Source organism: Manis javanica, chromosome X (assembly GCF_040802235.1).
Source record: "Manis javanica isolate MJ-LG chromosome X, MJ_LKY, whole genome shotgun sequence".
Classification (NCBI taxonomy): Eukaryota; Metazoa; Chordata; class Mammalia; order Pholidota; family Manidae; genus Manis; species Manis javanica.
The window spans coordinates 126,243,643-126,261,808 of record NC_133174.1 but is presented as its reverse complement, the minus strand read 5'-3'; the positions used below and the strand labels follow the sequence as shown (position 1 = coordinate 126,261,808).

General features: G+C 43.0%; 1 protein-coding gene across 7 annotated transcripts in view; it reads left to right on the top strand.

Annotated features, from left to right (window-relative positions):
* The window catches only part of ARHGEF6 (Rac/Cdc42 guanine nucleotide exchange factor 6), a 94,084-nt gene extending 78,187 nt beyond the window's left edge, over positions 1–15,897 (top strand). For 2 of the 7 annotated variants that reach the window (XM_017681043.3, XM_073228088.1), the window contains 10 exons: positions 1,031–1,117; positions 1,911–1,989; positions 2,990–3,135; positions 4,168–4,293; positions 5,881–5,901; positions 7,086–7,179; positions 8,365–8,454; positions 10,742–10,841; positions 12,252–12,306; positions 13,471–15,897. In XM_017681043.3, the coding sequence (XP_017536532.1) occupies positions 1,031–1,117; positions 1,911–1,989; positions 2,990–3,135; positions 4,168–4,293; positions 5,881–5,901; positions 7,086–7,179; positions 8,365–8,454; positions 10,742–10,841; positions 12,252–12,306; positions 13,471–13,611 (939 nt within the window). In that variant the 3' untranslated portion in view covers positions 13,612–15,897. The remainder of the gene's footprint in view (positions 1–1,030; positions 1,118–1,910; positions 1,990–2,989; positions 3,136–4,167; positions 4,294–5,880; positions 5,902–7,085; positions 7,180–8,364; positions 8,455–10,741; positions 10,842–12,251; positions 12,307–13,470) is intronic. The other 5 variants (XM_073228084.1, XM_073228085.1, XM_073228083.1 and 2 more) reach the window with 5 other exon arrangements.
* The last annotated feature ends 2,269 nt before the right edge of the window (positions 15,898–18,166 follow it).

The following is an 18,166-nucleotide window of genomic DNA, read 5'->3' as shown; positions in this document are numbered from 1 at the left end:
GCTGAGTGCAGCAGACGGTTCAGAGGTCAAGGAGTACAGAGACCATGACGAAGCCATTGGATTTTGCCCGAAGGCAGTTATTGATGACTTGGAGAGGGCGGGGGTTTGCAGTCAAGGAGGGATCAATGGGGAGAAAATGAAGGCATGAAGTAATTTGGCAATAAAATGTCAAGAAACAGGGCAAGTGAAGGCCTGTTAGGGGAAGGCAAAAGAGAAAACGCCAGTTGAACAGCAGAGGCTGCTAGAAGAGGGTGGAGGAGATGAGGTGTCTGTAGAAGAAAACAAAATAAGAAAAACATGTGAGAGATACAGAGCACTTGTTAGAAGAGTTAGCCTTGAATGCTTGCTCTTCCCAAGTAGGAGGAAGGAGGAGATGGAGGCTGATTGTAGCTAAGGCAGTTGGACACAGAAGCCGAATGTCACTTTCTGTATCTATTAATTGTGTGTCCATCTAGGGTGTGTAGAGAAGCCTGATGTGTAAACTTTCCTTGTAATTTTTATTTGTAAAAATTTGTGCAAAGGTATGCACTTCTTTGTGTTACATAGGTACAATAATTATTGTGTTCTTACTGATTAAAACGTAATTTTCTGAATAGGAATTTAACATACATGTTAGAGCATAATCACTTTCCCAGCACCTGAAAACGCCTTCGTTTTGCCACTTCTCCAAGTACAATCCTTTTCACTGTGCAAAACCTAGAGCCTCACCATATGCTCGGGCTGCAGCTCGGGTGGGACAGCGTCAATGCTATGACGTCTCAGGCTTACTCCTGGGACAGCAAGCATGGTCGTTTGTCTTTAGCTGTTATTCTGTATAGGAAGGAGAGAGATAAACTGTTTACGTCTATTTCAAAGTAAAACTCAAGTAAGTTTGTGCTTTTAACTTGGGTATCTTTTTTTTTTTTAAATCACTGCATATGTTTCATCGCCTTATTTAAGATTTGTGTTACAAAACAGCGGTTCCAGAAATTTTTAGCCAACAACATGTCCAACTTCTCTTCTCTATTTAACATTTTTCATTCCACTTCAGGAAAAAGAGGAGCGGTACTTCATGTTGTTTTCCAATGTCTTGATAATGTTATCTGCAAGTCCTCGGATGAGTGGCTTTATCTATCAGGTTAGTCGATGTTGTATAAAACAAATTGCGGGACCTCTAATGAAAATAGGTTTCCATCCAGATGCAGTGTTTCCACTACGGCGTTAAAAGCTCCAGCCAGAAAAGGCAGAACGTTCTGACCCTTCCTCGTAATTAAACAGCTTATAAGAGCAGATGTTCCTTAGATCAAAACCTTTGTATTACGATAATGAGTTTACCCTGAATAGCCACTGCTCTGGTTATGAGCTAGGTCATGAACGTGTAAATAGAATTCTAAGTCTGCAACTTGATAAACCAGTCCCAGCATTTTATAGGCCCATTTCATGTCATTGTTGCTGAGAAAATATACAGCTGGGGCCTTCTCCAATGACTGTCTTATTACAGTTTCATCCCGTGATTTGGGTTCCTGAGATGCAAATCCTTAATGAAACTTCCTCCAGACTGCTCCCCAAATATGGGCTATTATGTTACTGCTCCCTATTATATCTTGGCCTAGCAATTACTAATTTTCATAAAACTCGAGTCTTTACTTTGTTTACTGAGTCTCTTGAAAATGTGTTAGAAAAGTAAACTGTCTGTAAATCCTGACCATATGGTTTAGGGTGTGTTAGTAAAACACAACCCACATTTTCCCTACATTGCTTTCTTGTCTGATTAAAATTTAAAACAGAGACACATATTATCTATGGACAGACCAGAGAAATATGTCCAGCCATAAGTCAGCAGTGATTCCGGAGAGGGTCAGAAAATGTAATAGAAACACACAGAGACACGCATAACCACAGAATTAATGGGAATGTTCTTTTTCTGGTAGGGGAAAATACCGATATCAGGAATGGCAGTGATGAGATTAGATGAAATTGAAGGGAATGACTACACATTTGAAATCACAGGTAGGTCATTTTCTCTTTTTGATGTAGCTACTTCAAATCCTTTTTGGAATGAAGTGGGGTTTAAATAGGTAAGTGCTATTATTTTCTGTTATAGAGTCCATAAGAAAGTTTTACATGGTCATGGCAACATATATTCCATTTCCTGGGATAATTAAGGGGCAGCAATAGAACAGAGAAGTCTCCTGCTCATTCGAAAGCCTCAGCTTTGTCATTAGTTTCCATCTTCTCTTGCATAAGAGCTTCTTGGGAGAGCCAAGAAATAACAGAATGGGCTGATGTAAAGGCAATTTTCTCTCCCTTCTGTCATCCAGTTTTCAGTGAGAGTAGCCAAAGATGTGGACTTTTATCATCAATTTTATCATCAGTCTGTGAATTAGCAAGATTTGGTAGGGTTTCTAAAAACTGCTGAAGAACCATAAAACTTTCTTCACAAATTGAGCAAAATGCCAGGCCTTGGTAATGCTCCCTGACATTTTGACCTGTTGACTTTGGCCAGGCCTGTGTGATCTACACTTTAACGGTTGCACTTCTTGCACAGATATGGAACAATGCCTCCAGGCCTTAGCCCCTTCCTTCCTAATAGGGAGTCCAAGATTTGGTGTTGGCCTGAAGACTGTAACCAGTCGCAGTCGGATCTCGTTTCTACTTTGAATTTGGGTGAAGCAATACAATACACACGTTTTAGTCTTGGAACTAGGGGGACTCTGCTTAAATATTTCCATTTTGAGTTGCTTTAGAGTCAAGTTTTATACAACTCCTAAAATTCTGTCAGTAGTAGAAATCAAGGACAGCTTTATAAGTCAGATATGAATATGTATTTCATAACCTCATTATCACAGTTTAGCTGTTCCTGACGGAAGTTTCAACAGGGTCATCCCATAGGTATGAAAACTGAAAATAGAGACCCAAGTCCTAGTTACCTGAAGTGTGTTTATGAATGAGGCAAGCTCAAGGTTCGCCTTGCCTTTTGTTTCCAAACGCTCATAATTGGGCGACGCAGGTAACGTAGCAGAGAGAGTCGTGGTCCACTGCACCACCAGCCAGGACTTCCAGGAATGGCTGGAGCAGCTGTCCAGGCTGATCAGAGGGCCTGCGTCTTCCAGTTCATTGTCCAAAACATCATCGTCCTCCTGCAGTGCTCATTCCGTAAGGAGTCCGTTTGTTCTTTCCGGGGGTCACCGAGTTGCATCACATCCTGCCTGCAGAGGACTTATAAGAAGTAGTGAGCATGCCCTTAGTCTTTGGGTAGTCTGTATTTGTAGGTTTTGAAGTACAGTTAGACCTCACTAATTCTGATTTCTTGTTGGGAAGGGAGGCCCATCCAAATTTTAAAAAGTTTTACCTAGAGGTGTATGGCTTTGTTTGACAGGATTATTTGCTAGCAAAGTTTTTCTAACCGGAAGTCCTGCTCTAATGCAAAATGCAATTTACTTTAATTAGCAGCCATTATTCTCATGTTAATAACGTGCTAAATCAAAACAGTTTGCCTTCCTAAGTACTTAAACATCTCCATGTAATCTCACTTGTGCTATCACATTCACCCAGTAACTTTCAAGGATAAACTTTTAGTTGCCTTCTACCAAGTTATCCCAAATTTGGAATTCATAGAATTTGGATTGATGAGATTTTACTGTACTTGCTGAGTGAGAGCGAAGATATGCCCTGTTGTCTCTTAACATTCAAACCTGTGATGCCAAAATTCCAGTTTTGAGCATTATGTGTTGTGGTGGGAAGAACCAGGGCTTTGGCATGACATCTGGGATCAAATCTTGACTTTGCCAATTGCTATCTAGTTCGCTTTGCTAAGGTTTGTCTTAGGTTGTTCTGATGAAATCACCTATTTAAGCTCCTAGCAGAGTGCCAAACACGTGACTGAGCTCATTAAATGTTGACTGGTGCTCCACTTTACTCCCTTATAGAGGAAAACAAATCTGACTTAAATGGAATTCTAGAAGAGGGACAGGATCATGGGATATTGAGTCAGTTTTGTGCTGTTTCTTAGAGACTGGAAATCTTGACTGGAAAGTGCCAGTTCTCAAACTGGAGGCTTTTGTCTGCCCATCTTTCTCTTTCTATGGCTGGCTTTGCTGAGCCAACGAAGCCGTTGTTGCCTCACTGTGTGGCACAAGGTCGGGTTCAGATGGCAGACTGCCAACATCTCATCAGACATTTTCCCAGTCTTTTAGCTCTACTGGACAGCCCCGAGGACCCTTGGAGCCTCCTCAGATTGTAAAACCGTGGAGTTTAAGTTGTCTACGTCCTGCACCTCCACTTAGACCATCAGCAGCTCTAGGTTATAAAGAGGTAATTTTGCTACATACGGTATATAATGCTACTGACAAGCTTATTTTGTAGCTTATTACAAATAGTTCTGTGGGAATGTGCTAGAATTTATGATAGATGATACATGCCAGTCAGTCTTGAGTTGCTAGAGTCAGTGATTTTTTGTATTTCCTAATCTTCCATTTCCCCATTGCCCATCTACAAATATTTATTGACTGTCGACGGGGTTCATGTGCACTGCTTGAGTTTCCTCGGGCTTCTCCTGAAGGGCCTCTGGTTTACCTTCATAGCAATATGATGATTCTATTTAGTGGTATTGATGTGCACACATCTCAGACAACGGCCACTTCATTAGAGTTGAATTTCCAACCAAGCACACCCAGTTCTACATTTTGCATATTTCTGGTCTATTAAATCGAATCAGTAAAGTCTTACCGGGCCAAGCCATGAGTCTAAACTCTGAAAGTCTCAACTATTTATTTGCTGCAGCTGGAAAGGGAAAAGAATTTAATAAAAGGAATGTCTTTTAAAAAGAGGATTCTAAACGACAACCTTAGAGGACAGTTGCTATTTGGGTAGTGTGTGGGCAATTCAAGGTTTTTTTCCTCTCCAAGTTGCAGTCAGGAAATGGCCGTCACTAGCTTCTGTAACACTGTGGAGTGTTACCTTTTCCATCCAAACAGTGTTTTGTTTTGTTTTGTTTTTGCCCCTAACCTGTTTCTCATCGTTTCAGCTTTCAGAAAAGATCCTCATTCATTAGTAACAGTTCTTTAAATAGGTCTTACTGAGTGAAGATTTCAGTTTGTGACAGTTGCGAGATGCATCTTAGAATCATGGTGCAAAGGCAGCCTATATTTGTATATCAAACGTGTGTTTTGATGAGTGACACAGCCTTACCTCAGTTTAGAGTTTGTTTTCATTTAAAACACCACACTGTTTTGATTAATTGTTGCCTCCAATTCTTAGTGCAGTAAAAATAGAACAATATTTGGCCACTGGAGGATTTTTTGATCCTTTCAACCTGACATGATAGGAGAAATAATCCTTGAGCTGAATCTTTATTTTGTACGTTTATTCCGAATTTGTTCTGGAAATGGTCCCACAGGTTTACTCTGGAAATTGACCCATGATACCTGCAATCATCCCATTTTCTTATTTGATTACCTGAGCCAGGTGTGCCACTTCATAGTTATCTAGGTCCCCTTTTTAATGATGGATATTTTGTAATTGTCAGGTACTAAATTCAAATTAAGGTGAGCTTTGAAGGGTAAAGTTGACTTAATCCTTCTCAGAACTAATCCATTAAAACCAAGGCATGATCACTTTGTTTCTGCTGGGAGAAGCGTTATTAATATGTTCTTACTGTGTAGTGTGTATTTCAGTTATTTTCAGCATTTGTTATTCTGCACAGAACTGTATTCTTTGGACTTTTGCATGATGATATTGCATCTGAAACTAATGTGGGAAACATGACGATATTCTCTCTGTGTAATTTATGGTAACACTAACATTTCAAATGTTGTTTTAGAATTATTGATAAGTGGATTTGGTCATTATAACCATCGGCCTCTCACGCTCATCTTCTCTTTCTTTACATATTCACTTTAGAGGATGTCTTATATCTTAAAGGTAAGGGTAGAACAAGATCTTTGGCTTACAGTGAAATCATAATGCTGTGCTGTAACCTTTGATGAATGAAGCCCTCCTTTATGTTTGTTTTGTCCCTTGTTATAATTGGTGGCTAAATATGAAGATGCAATTCTGACATGTAAGTACTTTCTTTGCAAAGCAGGCTCTTGTGGAAAACATGAAAATGTCACCTTATAATGCCTTAAAAAATACCTGTGTTCCTATTTTTCTTAATGCTGTTTTCCCTGTTAGTTTTGTCACATGTAAGGTTTTCATGTCTGTCTCTGTCCAAGTGGAGGAAATTAAAATCTTTGTTTCATATATTTTTAAGGCATTAATTATTCTCCATGCATCACATATATATATTTCATGGGAGATTGGAATAAAAGATGATAGCTAGGGTTTTGGTCTAAGTGTAAGGCTCCACTCTGTTTATATGATTACTGATAACACTTTTTTAGACCTGCCATTTATTCATATGGCAAAAGCAAATTCAATTGATTCATTACTAAAATTAAAGTAATTTTTAAAATGGCTTTTTGTATGTATATTTAAGCATGGCTATAGGTACGTTACCCCTAACCCCAAATTATTTGTCAGGAATCCTTCCTATGGCTCTTCTCTCTGACTGTGGGGCAATTACTTAAACTCTCTCCCTTAATTTTCCCGTGGGTCAAATGGAAATGAATAGTCTTTGTGTGACTGTTGCTATGGAAAGTTTATTTAAATAGTTTAGAAGGTCTTTGAAAGGCAGTACATGCTGCATTAGTAGTGACAATTGTTATTTAATTCCCTTAAGCTGTATCAGTGGGGAGTATAAACCAAGTTAGGAATATGGTTATTTCTCTAGGATTGCCATCCATTACTTTCTCTGTAAATGGTGCCCTGAGGGCATTTGGCCTTTTGGGAAATCTGCCACATCTTCAGGAGGCACACTCCATTCTTATTCCCATGCCTATGGCAATTGAGAGGATAATGTCATTGACTCTGTTTTATGTAACCTTTTAGAGCTAATTGGAGCCATTTTTACCATGTATAGTATTAAATTCTGATGCACTACTGAGACTGTCAAAATAAGAGAGAGCCATTCTATTTAATTTCATTTGCTCTTTTTAACATGTTTTTTTCGTGTGTGTGTGTAAGGGGAAGAATTTCAATTCATAAAGAAACCTCTATCCTTACAGGAGTCTAGTAAAAGCCCCAAAACGATGAAGAAGTTTCTTCATAAGAGAAAGACTGAAAGAAAGCCATCAGAGGAGGAATATGTGATTCGGAAAAGTATGTGTTTTGTACTTTTTGAAAGTTGGTTATGCATGAACTAAGAAGAATTTTTTTTTATTTTGGTATCATTAATCTACAATTACAGAAAGAACGTTTGTTTACTAGGTTCCCCCCTTCACCAAGTTCCCCCCCAGAAAAATTTTTTGAAAGCAGATGGTTAGAACAATTTGTTCTTGGTGTAACATGTTACCTAATCAAAAATGCATGGCAAGGTTTGGTCACCTCTAAGATTTTTGAATAAGCTGCCCCTTGGTGCACTTCATGTTATCTTAGGCAGACACCATCTGTATGATTTTCGTGTTGAATATTTTGCCCCACCTGGTTTAGAACCACTAAAGGGACCCATTTACTATGGACATATTTTTTTGCTCTTAGTTTCTGATGCCTGAGATATTTTCCTCTACGGAGATATGCCAAATAGACCTGCAGGCTGGAATCCTAGAAGTTCCATTCTCAGTTAGCCCAGGAATCAGCCGGCTGACATGTAGAAACATGGTTTGCTTTAGAGACTCACTGCACAGTCGCTCAGCCAACCAATATGCACATATTTCCCTCTCTGCCTGGGAACAAGGTATCTTGGGACAAACATGAAGGAGTAAGTGATGCATCACAAAGGGGTGACAGAACTGTGTGCATCCGTTGAAAATACAGTCTGGATAAATCTTTGCTTGACTCTCGATTCTGCATCCCCCCATGCCCAGCCCACACCTGGGTGTGCAAGGCAGCTAATGTTAACACGGTTCTGCCATCCATTCATTTCAAGAATGAGTTGGAGTGGGAGGAGGGAGAATCAGTGACTCTGCTGGCTGGTTGGAAAAATGGGTGGGGCTAATGGGGAAGGCTTCCTAGAGAAGGTGAGCCTTGACACGTGAAGGAGAGGCAGGATGTGGTGTGTTGGTGGGGGCTAGCACCCAGCCCAGTGCTCTAGCTATGGCCTCGAAGAGATGACTGGCAGGACTCGCCTGTCTGGAGCTCTGGGCGCGCCTCTGGGGCAGGCCACTCTTGGTGCTGAATCACTGATGCTGACCCCCGAGCTCCTTGCGGTGCTGTCCCTCTTGCTCCATTCAGGTTAGACAGCTTTTTCTCATGCCTTTCTGAAGTATCCCTGGTAAGAGAAGCCAGCCGTCAGCAACGAAATGGCATATAGCTCTATGAAAAGTCATTATTAATTCAATTTGGCAGGTACTGTAGCCCTGGAGGAGGATGCTCAGATTCTTAAAGTGATCGAAGCCTATTGTACCAGCGCAAATTTTCAACAAGGCCATGGTTCAAGTAGGTTCCTCCAAACCACTTTCTCTAATGAATAATGTTTCCTTTTCACTGCTCACTGCTTCTTAGAAAAAGAGAAGAGCAACCCAGATGGGTTGCAGGGTGTGTAAAGCAGGTGACTTGGGGCTGAGGAGCAGGGCAGGACTGCATCCTCCAGATAAGGTGGTTTTAGCTACTAGGCGGTTTGTTTACCCACTGTTTCTTTTCACCCAGAGAGAAAGAGAGATACAAGAGTAAAAAAGTTGGAGGTGATAGAAATGAAAAAAAATTTTTGTAAGTCATTCTCCTTTGAAGTACACACATACCTTCATCAACACTAGTCAGGAATTAAAGAGCCCAGAGAGCTCCTGTGTCTGTGAACCGATGCTCATCTCTTCTTATAGGCAGATTTGGAAAGGAAGTCAGAATACTATCTTTGATCAGCTGCATATTTAAGCAAACAGTGCTTCACCAAAAACCAAGTTTCAAAGTTGCTCTGAAAATCTTGAAATGTAGCTGCTCAGCAGGGACTGTTTGGAATGTGTATGATTTATTAGGGAACCATTAGGTGAGGTATTTCCCTGAACAACTTGCAGGCTACAAACTGAAAGCAGGGCCATGTTTTCTGATTTATCCTTGAGCTTTTTGAAAAGCTTTGTCTTTTGTCGCCCATTATGAGAGACATTCAGGGTACCCTGTGTGAGGTTTTGGCTTCTGCCTAAGAAATGAGTTCTCTGTAATGCTCCATTTTGCATGGGCACTGACCAGTCTCTTGCAGGTGGGAAGGGATTCCTTAGGGGGACTGCCTTGACATATGCTTTCAAAGTCATGTGTCTCCAAGGCTGTTGTGAGGAAAATTAGATGTGAACGTTAACACATCCGACTGAAGACGGGACTGTCACACACACCTCCCACTTCACAGACAAAACCTGGCTGTGGCTTTGGGCATGCCCACCTCTGCTAACAAGTTCCAAGGAGCCAGAAAAGGGAAGTGAGAATAGCTTTTATCATGAAAACTAGGAAAGAGAAGGGAATGGGGAGATACCAGAAGAAGCATCCCTCATACAAAATCTGACCTCCTGCCCCGCTGCTCCTCTCACCCTTCACATCCATAGTAGATGTGCCTTGGAGGTGCGGCATGCGTTTGGGCCTCACAAGCCCCATTTTCTCCCTTGCCCCTGAGCCTGCCTTTCACATGTGGAAAGTGCCTAGCTCAGTGCTTGGCATGCTGTGGACCTTTTAACAGCATGGTGACCCTCTAGGCCTCTCCATCCAGAAATCCTGAGAGCGTTTCTTGCTGCATTCAGTCAGTTGGTCAGCCAGTCAGTCTGCTCTCCACTTCCTAAGCATCTATGAAGTGTGAGGCCCTGTGGAAGCAGAGATGTATCCATCTCGGGAAACAGGAGGTGATCCAGTGAAGACAGTGGGTGTGCACAACTGGGAGGAATTGGGCTTAGAAGAGAGTGGTTCAGGGAGGCTGAAGATGAAGGGCTCAAGCTCTGAGAGGAAGGATCCAGAAGTGAGGGGGAGGTGGGAGGGGCAGGACTGCCATTTGCTCAGGTCCCTTATGTGTTCTGTCACCTCTTCCATCACCGAGATGGAGACAGTCTGAGCTGAGAGTGGTGTGGACACCTGCACGTTTGCTGCTGATGTGATCGTCTCCCAGCCCCTTCACCAAAACATTCTTCACTGAGCCTGCCTTACCCGGCAGGCTGTGCGGAGGACGGGGGAGTGAAGGATGCCCTCAGGCCCTTGAAGCACATTGTGTGCCAGTGCAGTGCTGTTCCCTACGAGATTTTTAAAAATCTTTTTGTTTACTGAAGTATAGTTGATATACAATATTATATTGGTTTCAGGTACACAACATAGTGATTCAACAGTTATCTACATTATTAAATGCTCGCCTCGCCTCATGTAGTTACAATCTATTTTACTACAGTTACACAGTGCCGACAGTGTGGTGGGCCTTCCCTGGAGACGTGCAGGGGCACGTGACCACTGACCGGCTCTTGGCTCTGGAGGAGGCCAGACAGGAAAGGGTGGGGTCCTGGCTGAAGACAAGTATTACAGTGACCCTTTGCCACTATTTTTCTGAATACAGAATGCCCCCACCCCTGATTGAATCAGTATACATTTGGCCATTTGGAATTTCTCAAATCGGAAGTGTTGGGTGACTGCTCTCTGGGTGCTGGGCGACAACATGCTATCAGCAAAGACCCCTGGATAACAATAGTAGGAAGTAACTAACACCTATAACTAGTTGTCACTAGTAACCCTCCCCTCTCCTCCCCCTGGCAATCCTTGTTTGAAGGTACTCGCAAAGATTCGGTCCCACAGGTCTTACTCCCCGAGGAAGAGAAACTCATCATTGAAGAGACCAGAAGCAATGGCCAGACCATCATTGAAGAAAAGTAAGCAGAGTGGGCTACCCCTTTTCTCATTGGTCGGGAGGGTGGAAAGAAGGTTCTGGCAGGGCAGTGTGGCTCTTGCAAAGCCTGCACTGAAGGGCAGCTACTTCTCGTCTGTGAGTGTGGCCCTCTTTGCTGGTCATGCAGTTGGTAGCCTTGGGAGAGCTGCCCCCCAACAAAGGGAAGACAGAAGGAGAGGCATTGGGGGCAGAATACTCCATGTGGTGGCTCCCCCGGGCCAGCTCCCCATACAGAATGGCGCTGCTGGGTGTGCGAGAATATCACTCTAGAGGGGGAGAGGCAGCGCTTGGGAAGGCCACAGCACTAGTGGCCCTGCCCACAGGGGTGCCTCTACATGTGTTGAGTCGGGCACTGGGCTTTCACATACTTGACTTCATTTAAAATCCCCTAGCAATGCAGTGAGATAAGCATTACTTTCACCACTTTGATAGATGAGGAAACTGAGGTTCAGGGAAATTGTGTCCCTGGCCTACCTTTGCACAATAACGAGGGTGACCTAATGGGGGGAAATCAGGTTAAGTACCTTACAGTTCATAAAACAACCTCAAACTGGCCAAATAATTCATTTGTTTGAACTTGAGTCATCTCTGAAGTCAGGTCTAAGTTTGCATAGGACAACATATCTCAAAGTCCATGTATTCTTTGACTTCGAAACATATTGACTTGGCATCCTCAAGGTATCTTTCCATCTGGTGTATGAGGTGATGTGGCAAAAGGAAAGGTAAAGAAAGCACTTGCACTCAGTAGAAGAACAGCCTGTCTTCAATTCCAAAAGCTGCCACTCCATTGGCTGTCAGTAAATGATGGTGGTTATATAATTATTACTATTACAGCCATATTAATCCCCACAACAATCTTGTGAGGTTTTTGGGGAAGGTGGTGTAGCCCCATTTTGTATGGGAGGCAAATAAGACCCACAGAGGGTGAGAAGGTAACTGGTTCCTCAAGGTTAGAGGACTGGTAAGTGGCAGGATCAGAATCATGTAGGATCGTGTAGGGTCAGGTAGGTGAATAGGGCGATGGCATAGCACAGACGGTGTAGGACAGGCAGGGCCCTGTGGCATCTCTTACTAAATGTTAGGCGATGTTCAATCCTGCCCCAGAGAGAGAAGCCAAAACCTTATGAAGAGCCTTAGTCTCCGTTTTCGTACTGACCCAAGCTGGGAAGCGAGCAGCAAAGGAGGCAGCGTTTGACCGAGCTGTGTGGTGGGTGGTGGCTGTTAACCCAAGGAAACAAGGAGCCCAAGGACCAGTCATAGCAGTTCTCTCTCCTGACCAGCTAGAAAGTCCACTACTTTTCAGGATCTGTATTTCTCTAAAGCTGCTTTTATTGTTAAGTGTTACCTAACAACACTTCAGTCCAGCTATTAATCTCTGACCTTTATGTTCTAGGAGCCTTGTTGATACTGTTTACGCCTTGAAGGATGAGGTCAAAGAACTGAAACAGGTAATGAAATATACAAGTCGTTGCTCAGATCGTAACAGGACCCCTCCCTCTTCCTCACCACATGCTGGCAGATACTCTCAGCAAAGGGCCACGAACAAGGTGGGGAGGTGGGGAGTTTTGTTTTCCTTGTGTCATCAAGGTGGGTTTTGCTGATTTTACCATCTGGCCTTGGGTTTAAATTTCTGAGGCTTGCTTATACGCCTGTTTAGTGGCTTACTGTAGGGTCCCAAACTTAGTTACAAGTTGCATGTTCTCTGACATTTATAAACAGAATTTAAAAGATAAGTCATTTGTGAGCATGTGAGTGTAAACAGCAGCATAAACCACGGTTTGTGGGCTCCTCTGCAGATGCGATCTGGTACTCCATGATGCACGCTCTTCCTCATGTTTGACGACTGACTTGTACCTGGTGACAGGGTAAAGGATGGATCGGAGGGGCAGAGAGACCAGAGACTGAAAGATGACTTAGGAGGTTATTACAAACCTCAGGGTGACACATGAAGGAGCTCTGAACTAAGGCAGTGCCATTAGGGCTTTGGAGGAGGAGAACGAATGTGAAGGTGGGTCCATCACAGAGTTTGAGCTTGTGGATAATGTTGCCGTGATACTGTGGTTAAGAAGGCCAGGGATTGAAGAGAAAGCTTCTCACCTGGGTGTCTAGTTTGGTATGTTGGTGCCCTTCATGGAGATTAGGAATCACAGGAGGAAGAGAAGCTGGGGGTGACAGGGAGGTGGTAAGTCCACTTTGGGACACATGAGTTTGAGGCACTTGTAACATATCTAGGTGGAACTACCAAACTGGCAATGGGGACTGTTGCACCTAGTGCTCGTGGATGAGATGGCGTCAAGCACCAGAGCAATTTGGGAGGCCCTGTAAGAGATACTTGAGTTGAAAGAGAAAAATTACTAACTGAAAGGAGTGTTGAACTACCAGAGGGCCAGGGCCAGAGCCTAGGAGAATACTTGGCTTTCAAGGAAGAAGAATGGAAGGGTTGGTCAGAGAGAGGAAGGACAGTCAGAAGCTGCCATGTCTTAGAAGCTGAGGCAGTGGAGTTTGAGGAAGGAAAGTGTAGTCAGTGGTGAAGGCTGCCAAGGGCATGAGCAGGAGGAGCCCTGGGAAGGGGCCACTTGGTTTGGTAATCAGCAAGTCTTTTCCCTTCACAGGAGAATAAAAGAATGAAGCAGTGCCTGGAAGAAGAATTGAAATCAAGAAGGGACCTAGAAAAGCTGGTCCGGAGGCTGTTGAAGCAAACTGATGAGTGTATTCGGGCTGAGTCCAGTGGCAAGACCCCCATTCTTCCATAACCATCACTGTGCAGCTGGGCAGAGCGTGCCTTTGGGGCATCTTGAAATGTCCAACCAAACAATTTGAGTCAGTTTGCTCCCTTCTTCGGTTTTTATTTTTGGTCTGTGTCAGTCTCTCTCTCTCTTTCTCTCTCTCTCAATTTGTTTGCTTGAGCATTTGCTGTTGGTTATTGGTTGGCTGTGTGTTTTTTTTCAACAGGGATAAAAGCAAGAGGTGGTGGTAGAAGTCTCTCCAGAGTCTCTTCAGTTCAGCAAGAAAAGGAAAGCTAATATAGGCAAAGGACTTAAGTAGTCTTCAGATGGCCTTCCATTCACAGTGCCTCTTTAGCAGCCATTACCGCTGGGTCACTCCTGTTGGGCTGGCTGCTACCCCAGAGGAGCTGGCCATGGCTTTAGTGAATGTGAACTTGACTTTTCCCCCAATGCTTTCCTGTACTTGGAAGTCCCTAAGTACCTAATTTACTGAAGGCAAATTGAGCTCCGACTAGAGTAGGTGAAAGACTAATACATTTAGTCTTTCACCAGACCCAGTGACCCGGCTTCCCTTTCCAGCCCAATATGTGCTACCCCCTCAAGCATGCTTTCTTTTTTTTTAAATATTGCCCTATATTGTCTATAAGACCAAGAAAAATTAGTGCCCATATTCCTTTTATGTTGGTTTACATTTTAACTCTGTGGGGCAGAAGCTCTGGTCATCCGTGCCAACACCCAATCCATTAGCAAATTGCACTGGACAGTCCTGCCCTTTAGCAGCAGAGCTGACCATCTCTTCACAACGCATGACAGGTTTTTCCCCTAGCCTTCTGCCTCTTGTATAAGTTTTATATTTCCCCAGTGCTTTTAGCCAGCATACCAAACACTGTGTAAAGTAGTATGTGTGTGCTTTTCCTACTTTTTAAAAACACAGACTGTGAGCAGTCACTTTATCTACATTGTCTATTCTAATGGTGACTTCTCATGCTTCAAAACAATCTGCATTGAGGAGTTACTGTGCCCTAGTAGACAGCTTTAATTCACTTTATTGGTCTCCTGTATGTGCTGTGAGAAGCTGAAATGTTCATCCGCCTCTTTGTGTAGGACTCTAAGCATTATTTGCAGAAATGTGCCGTTGGTCCACTTTGTATATCTGGAAAGAAAGGGCCCCTCTGATAGCTGTGTGCTAGTTACTAGTGAAGCTGATAATTTGGAACTGGTTTACTCAAGTTGCTCATTGAAGCAAACCATTGCTTTTGTAAATGTCTCAGAAATTAGAACTGTGATAAACCAAGTTTAGAAGAGGGTCAGAAAAGGACAGCACACGTCCCAATTCTGCACAATTGAAAGTCAGCCCAAGGTGTGAGGACAGAGCCATGCAACCCACCCTCTCTGTCCCAAAGACAAGTGCAGCTTGGCTGGGTGGGGAAGATCACTGGAGAGAGAGGCAAAGGGCCAAGGGGCTTATCAGCGTTGTCTTTCAGATACATTTGATGGATGCCTACAAATATGGGTTTTGCAAATGTTGGTTAGAAACCAAACTTGAAGCTTGAAACCCCCAGGTTGCTAAGCCCTTTTTTTTCTAGTACGGGGGTCTCAAGTTCCCATAGCTATACGGTACAGGGCTGTTGACTGCGTGTTGCACAGCAGAAATTACATCATCCACAGGAAATGGACTATTCCTGCCATCCACCATCAGCCAACCACACACAGCTGGCTTTGGAAGCTGAAGAGTAAAGATTTCTGGGAATGGCTGTTGTTGTGTTTTTAAGCACAGCAGTTTAGATATGCAATCCTTAACGTCAAAATTAAAAACAACCCAGACGTTAACATCTGCCCTGTCTGTGGTTAGTCAATGGCTTGCAATAAATGAGCAAACTATATCCATAGGAAACATTTTTGTGATTACAAAATACTTACTTGATAGGTATAGGATTGCTTCAAATACTGAAAGGTCTTTATTTTAAAGTGACATGTACATATGCGTGTTTTGGGGACTTGGCCCTTCTGACGAGAAGCCCTGGGTACCCTCGGGTAATGATGCTTGTGCAGAGTGGTGTCCGTGGTTACCCACTAAACAATAATATAAAGGAAATGAAGCCATGTTAGTCTGAGAGCAGGGTCTCTGTAGCTGAGCTGTTTACAATGGGTTCCTGTTCCCTTGTAGCTAAACTGCTGCCTGAGAGGCCTCTCAGGCCCTCTTCTGTTACGCCCCTTCTTACACACGCTCAAATTTTCTAACTTGTTTTTATTTTGAAGACTTTTAAAAAGGACATTTTCAATTAATAAAAATAACAGTGCTTTATAAAATCAGTCCACTGTTTCTTTTGTGAGCTGATGTGCTGCGAGGTTTCTCAGGTGGAGTCAGCTCCCTATCCTGTTTCCCTCGTTAGGTGTCCACTCTCATCAGGCCCCCTCGGCATCTTCGACCTTTTTCACTCAGGGCACATGACAGTGGATGCTCACTTTATAGTGGTGATCCATGCCTGTAGGCAGAACCTTCCTTAATTTCTCCACCCCTCTCCTGGCCTCCACCTATAAACTCTTCTTACCATTTTCCTTCGAGTTTTAGAAAACAAGTTATCCATTTGCCTGTTCAACCTTATCCCTTGATCTTCAGTCTTATTTCCATCCCCCTTATATTTTGTAAGATTTAGTCAGTGATATCCTGTATTTTGACCACAGTTTGGAATGCTGGTATCAATGGTCAGGATGAAAATATTTGCTCCACCTCAAGATACATACACTGGATATTACCTGTTGCTACTGAGCATCCATTCCTACCCCTCTTTTGTTTCCCCTGGAGAAAGCTACAAAAGCACAATCCCAGACTCCCTTGCAGCTAGGGTTGTGGATACAGTGTGGGTTCTGATACATTTTCAGTTCTTCCAATGAGATACCTTTGTACCATGTTTGGAAGGCTTAAGTTAGGCAGAGGCTATCTTTCTGGGGCTTGGTGGCTGTCAGGCCATTCCCAGGGTATGTCTGTGGCTTCTCTCCTGTACACTCCAGTGTATCTACTCTCAGCTTTGTGGGAGACAGACTGTAGCAGCAACAGTGGGGGTAGCAGCCTTTCCATTTGAGATGTGTTTCATACTTGGAAGCAAGAGATAGAACATTGCACCTCCCAGGTGCTGGGTCCTATACCACATGTTTTACATGGCTAAGCTCGTGGAACCCTCACAACAAGCCTGTGAGGTACTCACTATTGTCCCCATCTTACAAATGAACAGAGGCACAGATGTTGAAGAAGAAGCTGGGGTTTGAAACCCTGGTCTGTCTGCCTCTTCAATCCACACTCTCTGTACCACATTTCCTCCTCTGCACTTGGCACTTGGCACCTGCTAGGTAACTTTCTTGTAAAATGACTAATGAGCTCTTAATTGACAAATCTCATGAACACTTTTCTGTATCCATCTTGACCTCTCTGCAGTATTTGACTGTTGCCTCCTTGATAAATCTCTTCTTCCTTGGCTTTCATGTTCCCAGCTTTCCCAGTATTCATTGACCCTTTCTGACCAGCCCTCAGTCTCCTTCACTGGGTCTGCCACCTTTGCCTGTCCTTTGAATGTTGCTGATCCTTGACACTCTTTTCCTCTTCTCTTCCTTTCTATTGCCTTTTCCTGGACAACCTTGTCTACTCATAAGACTTTATTTATCAAAATGCAGATGACTCCCACATTCATATTTTTCCATCTTGACCTTTCTCCTGAGCTCCAGACCCATGGATACAGCTGCCTTCTGGACATCTCAGCTTGGATGTCCTATAGTACCTCAAACTCAGCATATCCAAAATTGGACTCCTCATTCCAATTCCCAAATCTACTCTTCCAATGTTTCCATACCAGTAAACAGCACCCCTGGCCACTTAGTTCCCCAGGTCACAAAAATGGGCATTATCCTTCATTCCATCCTCTCCCTTGACCCTGTATAACTTTATGCTTTAACCCTTTATTAACCTAGTCATCAAGTATTACTATTTCTAACTGTGTTGTATCCCCTGAATTCCTCTCCATCCTCATGACCATTGCCTATTTTTGGCACTTGACATCTCTCCCTCAGGATAACACATCTCCTTGCCCCTCACATCACCCTCTCTAGTCTGGCCTCTATGATTATCTAAAATGCATATATGTATGTGTCTGTGCATGTGTATGTGTATGTTTGTATGTATTAAGATTGCTAGGTAAAATACAAGATGACCAGTTAAACTGAATTTCAGCCATACAAAAAATATTTTGGTATAGATCATATCCCAAATAATGCATGGGATATACTTATACTGAGTTTTCAAAAGTTTGCCTGAAATTCAAATGTAATTTGATATCCTGAACTTTTATTTGCCAACTCTGACAGATTTAGTATATACTTACGTATATGTATGTATACAAACATATACACACACACACACACACACACACACATATATTTCCTAGGGGCAGTGACCCCCTAATAGCAATGAACACAGCTAGTGCCTAGAACTTGGTTTCTAAACACTTATACTCTGCACTGAAAGAACTAGAGCTCCTTGGAGAAATGGTTGATCCTATGGCTGAGGCAGGGACAGTACAAAATGAACCTA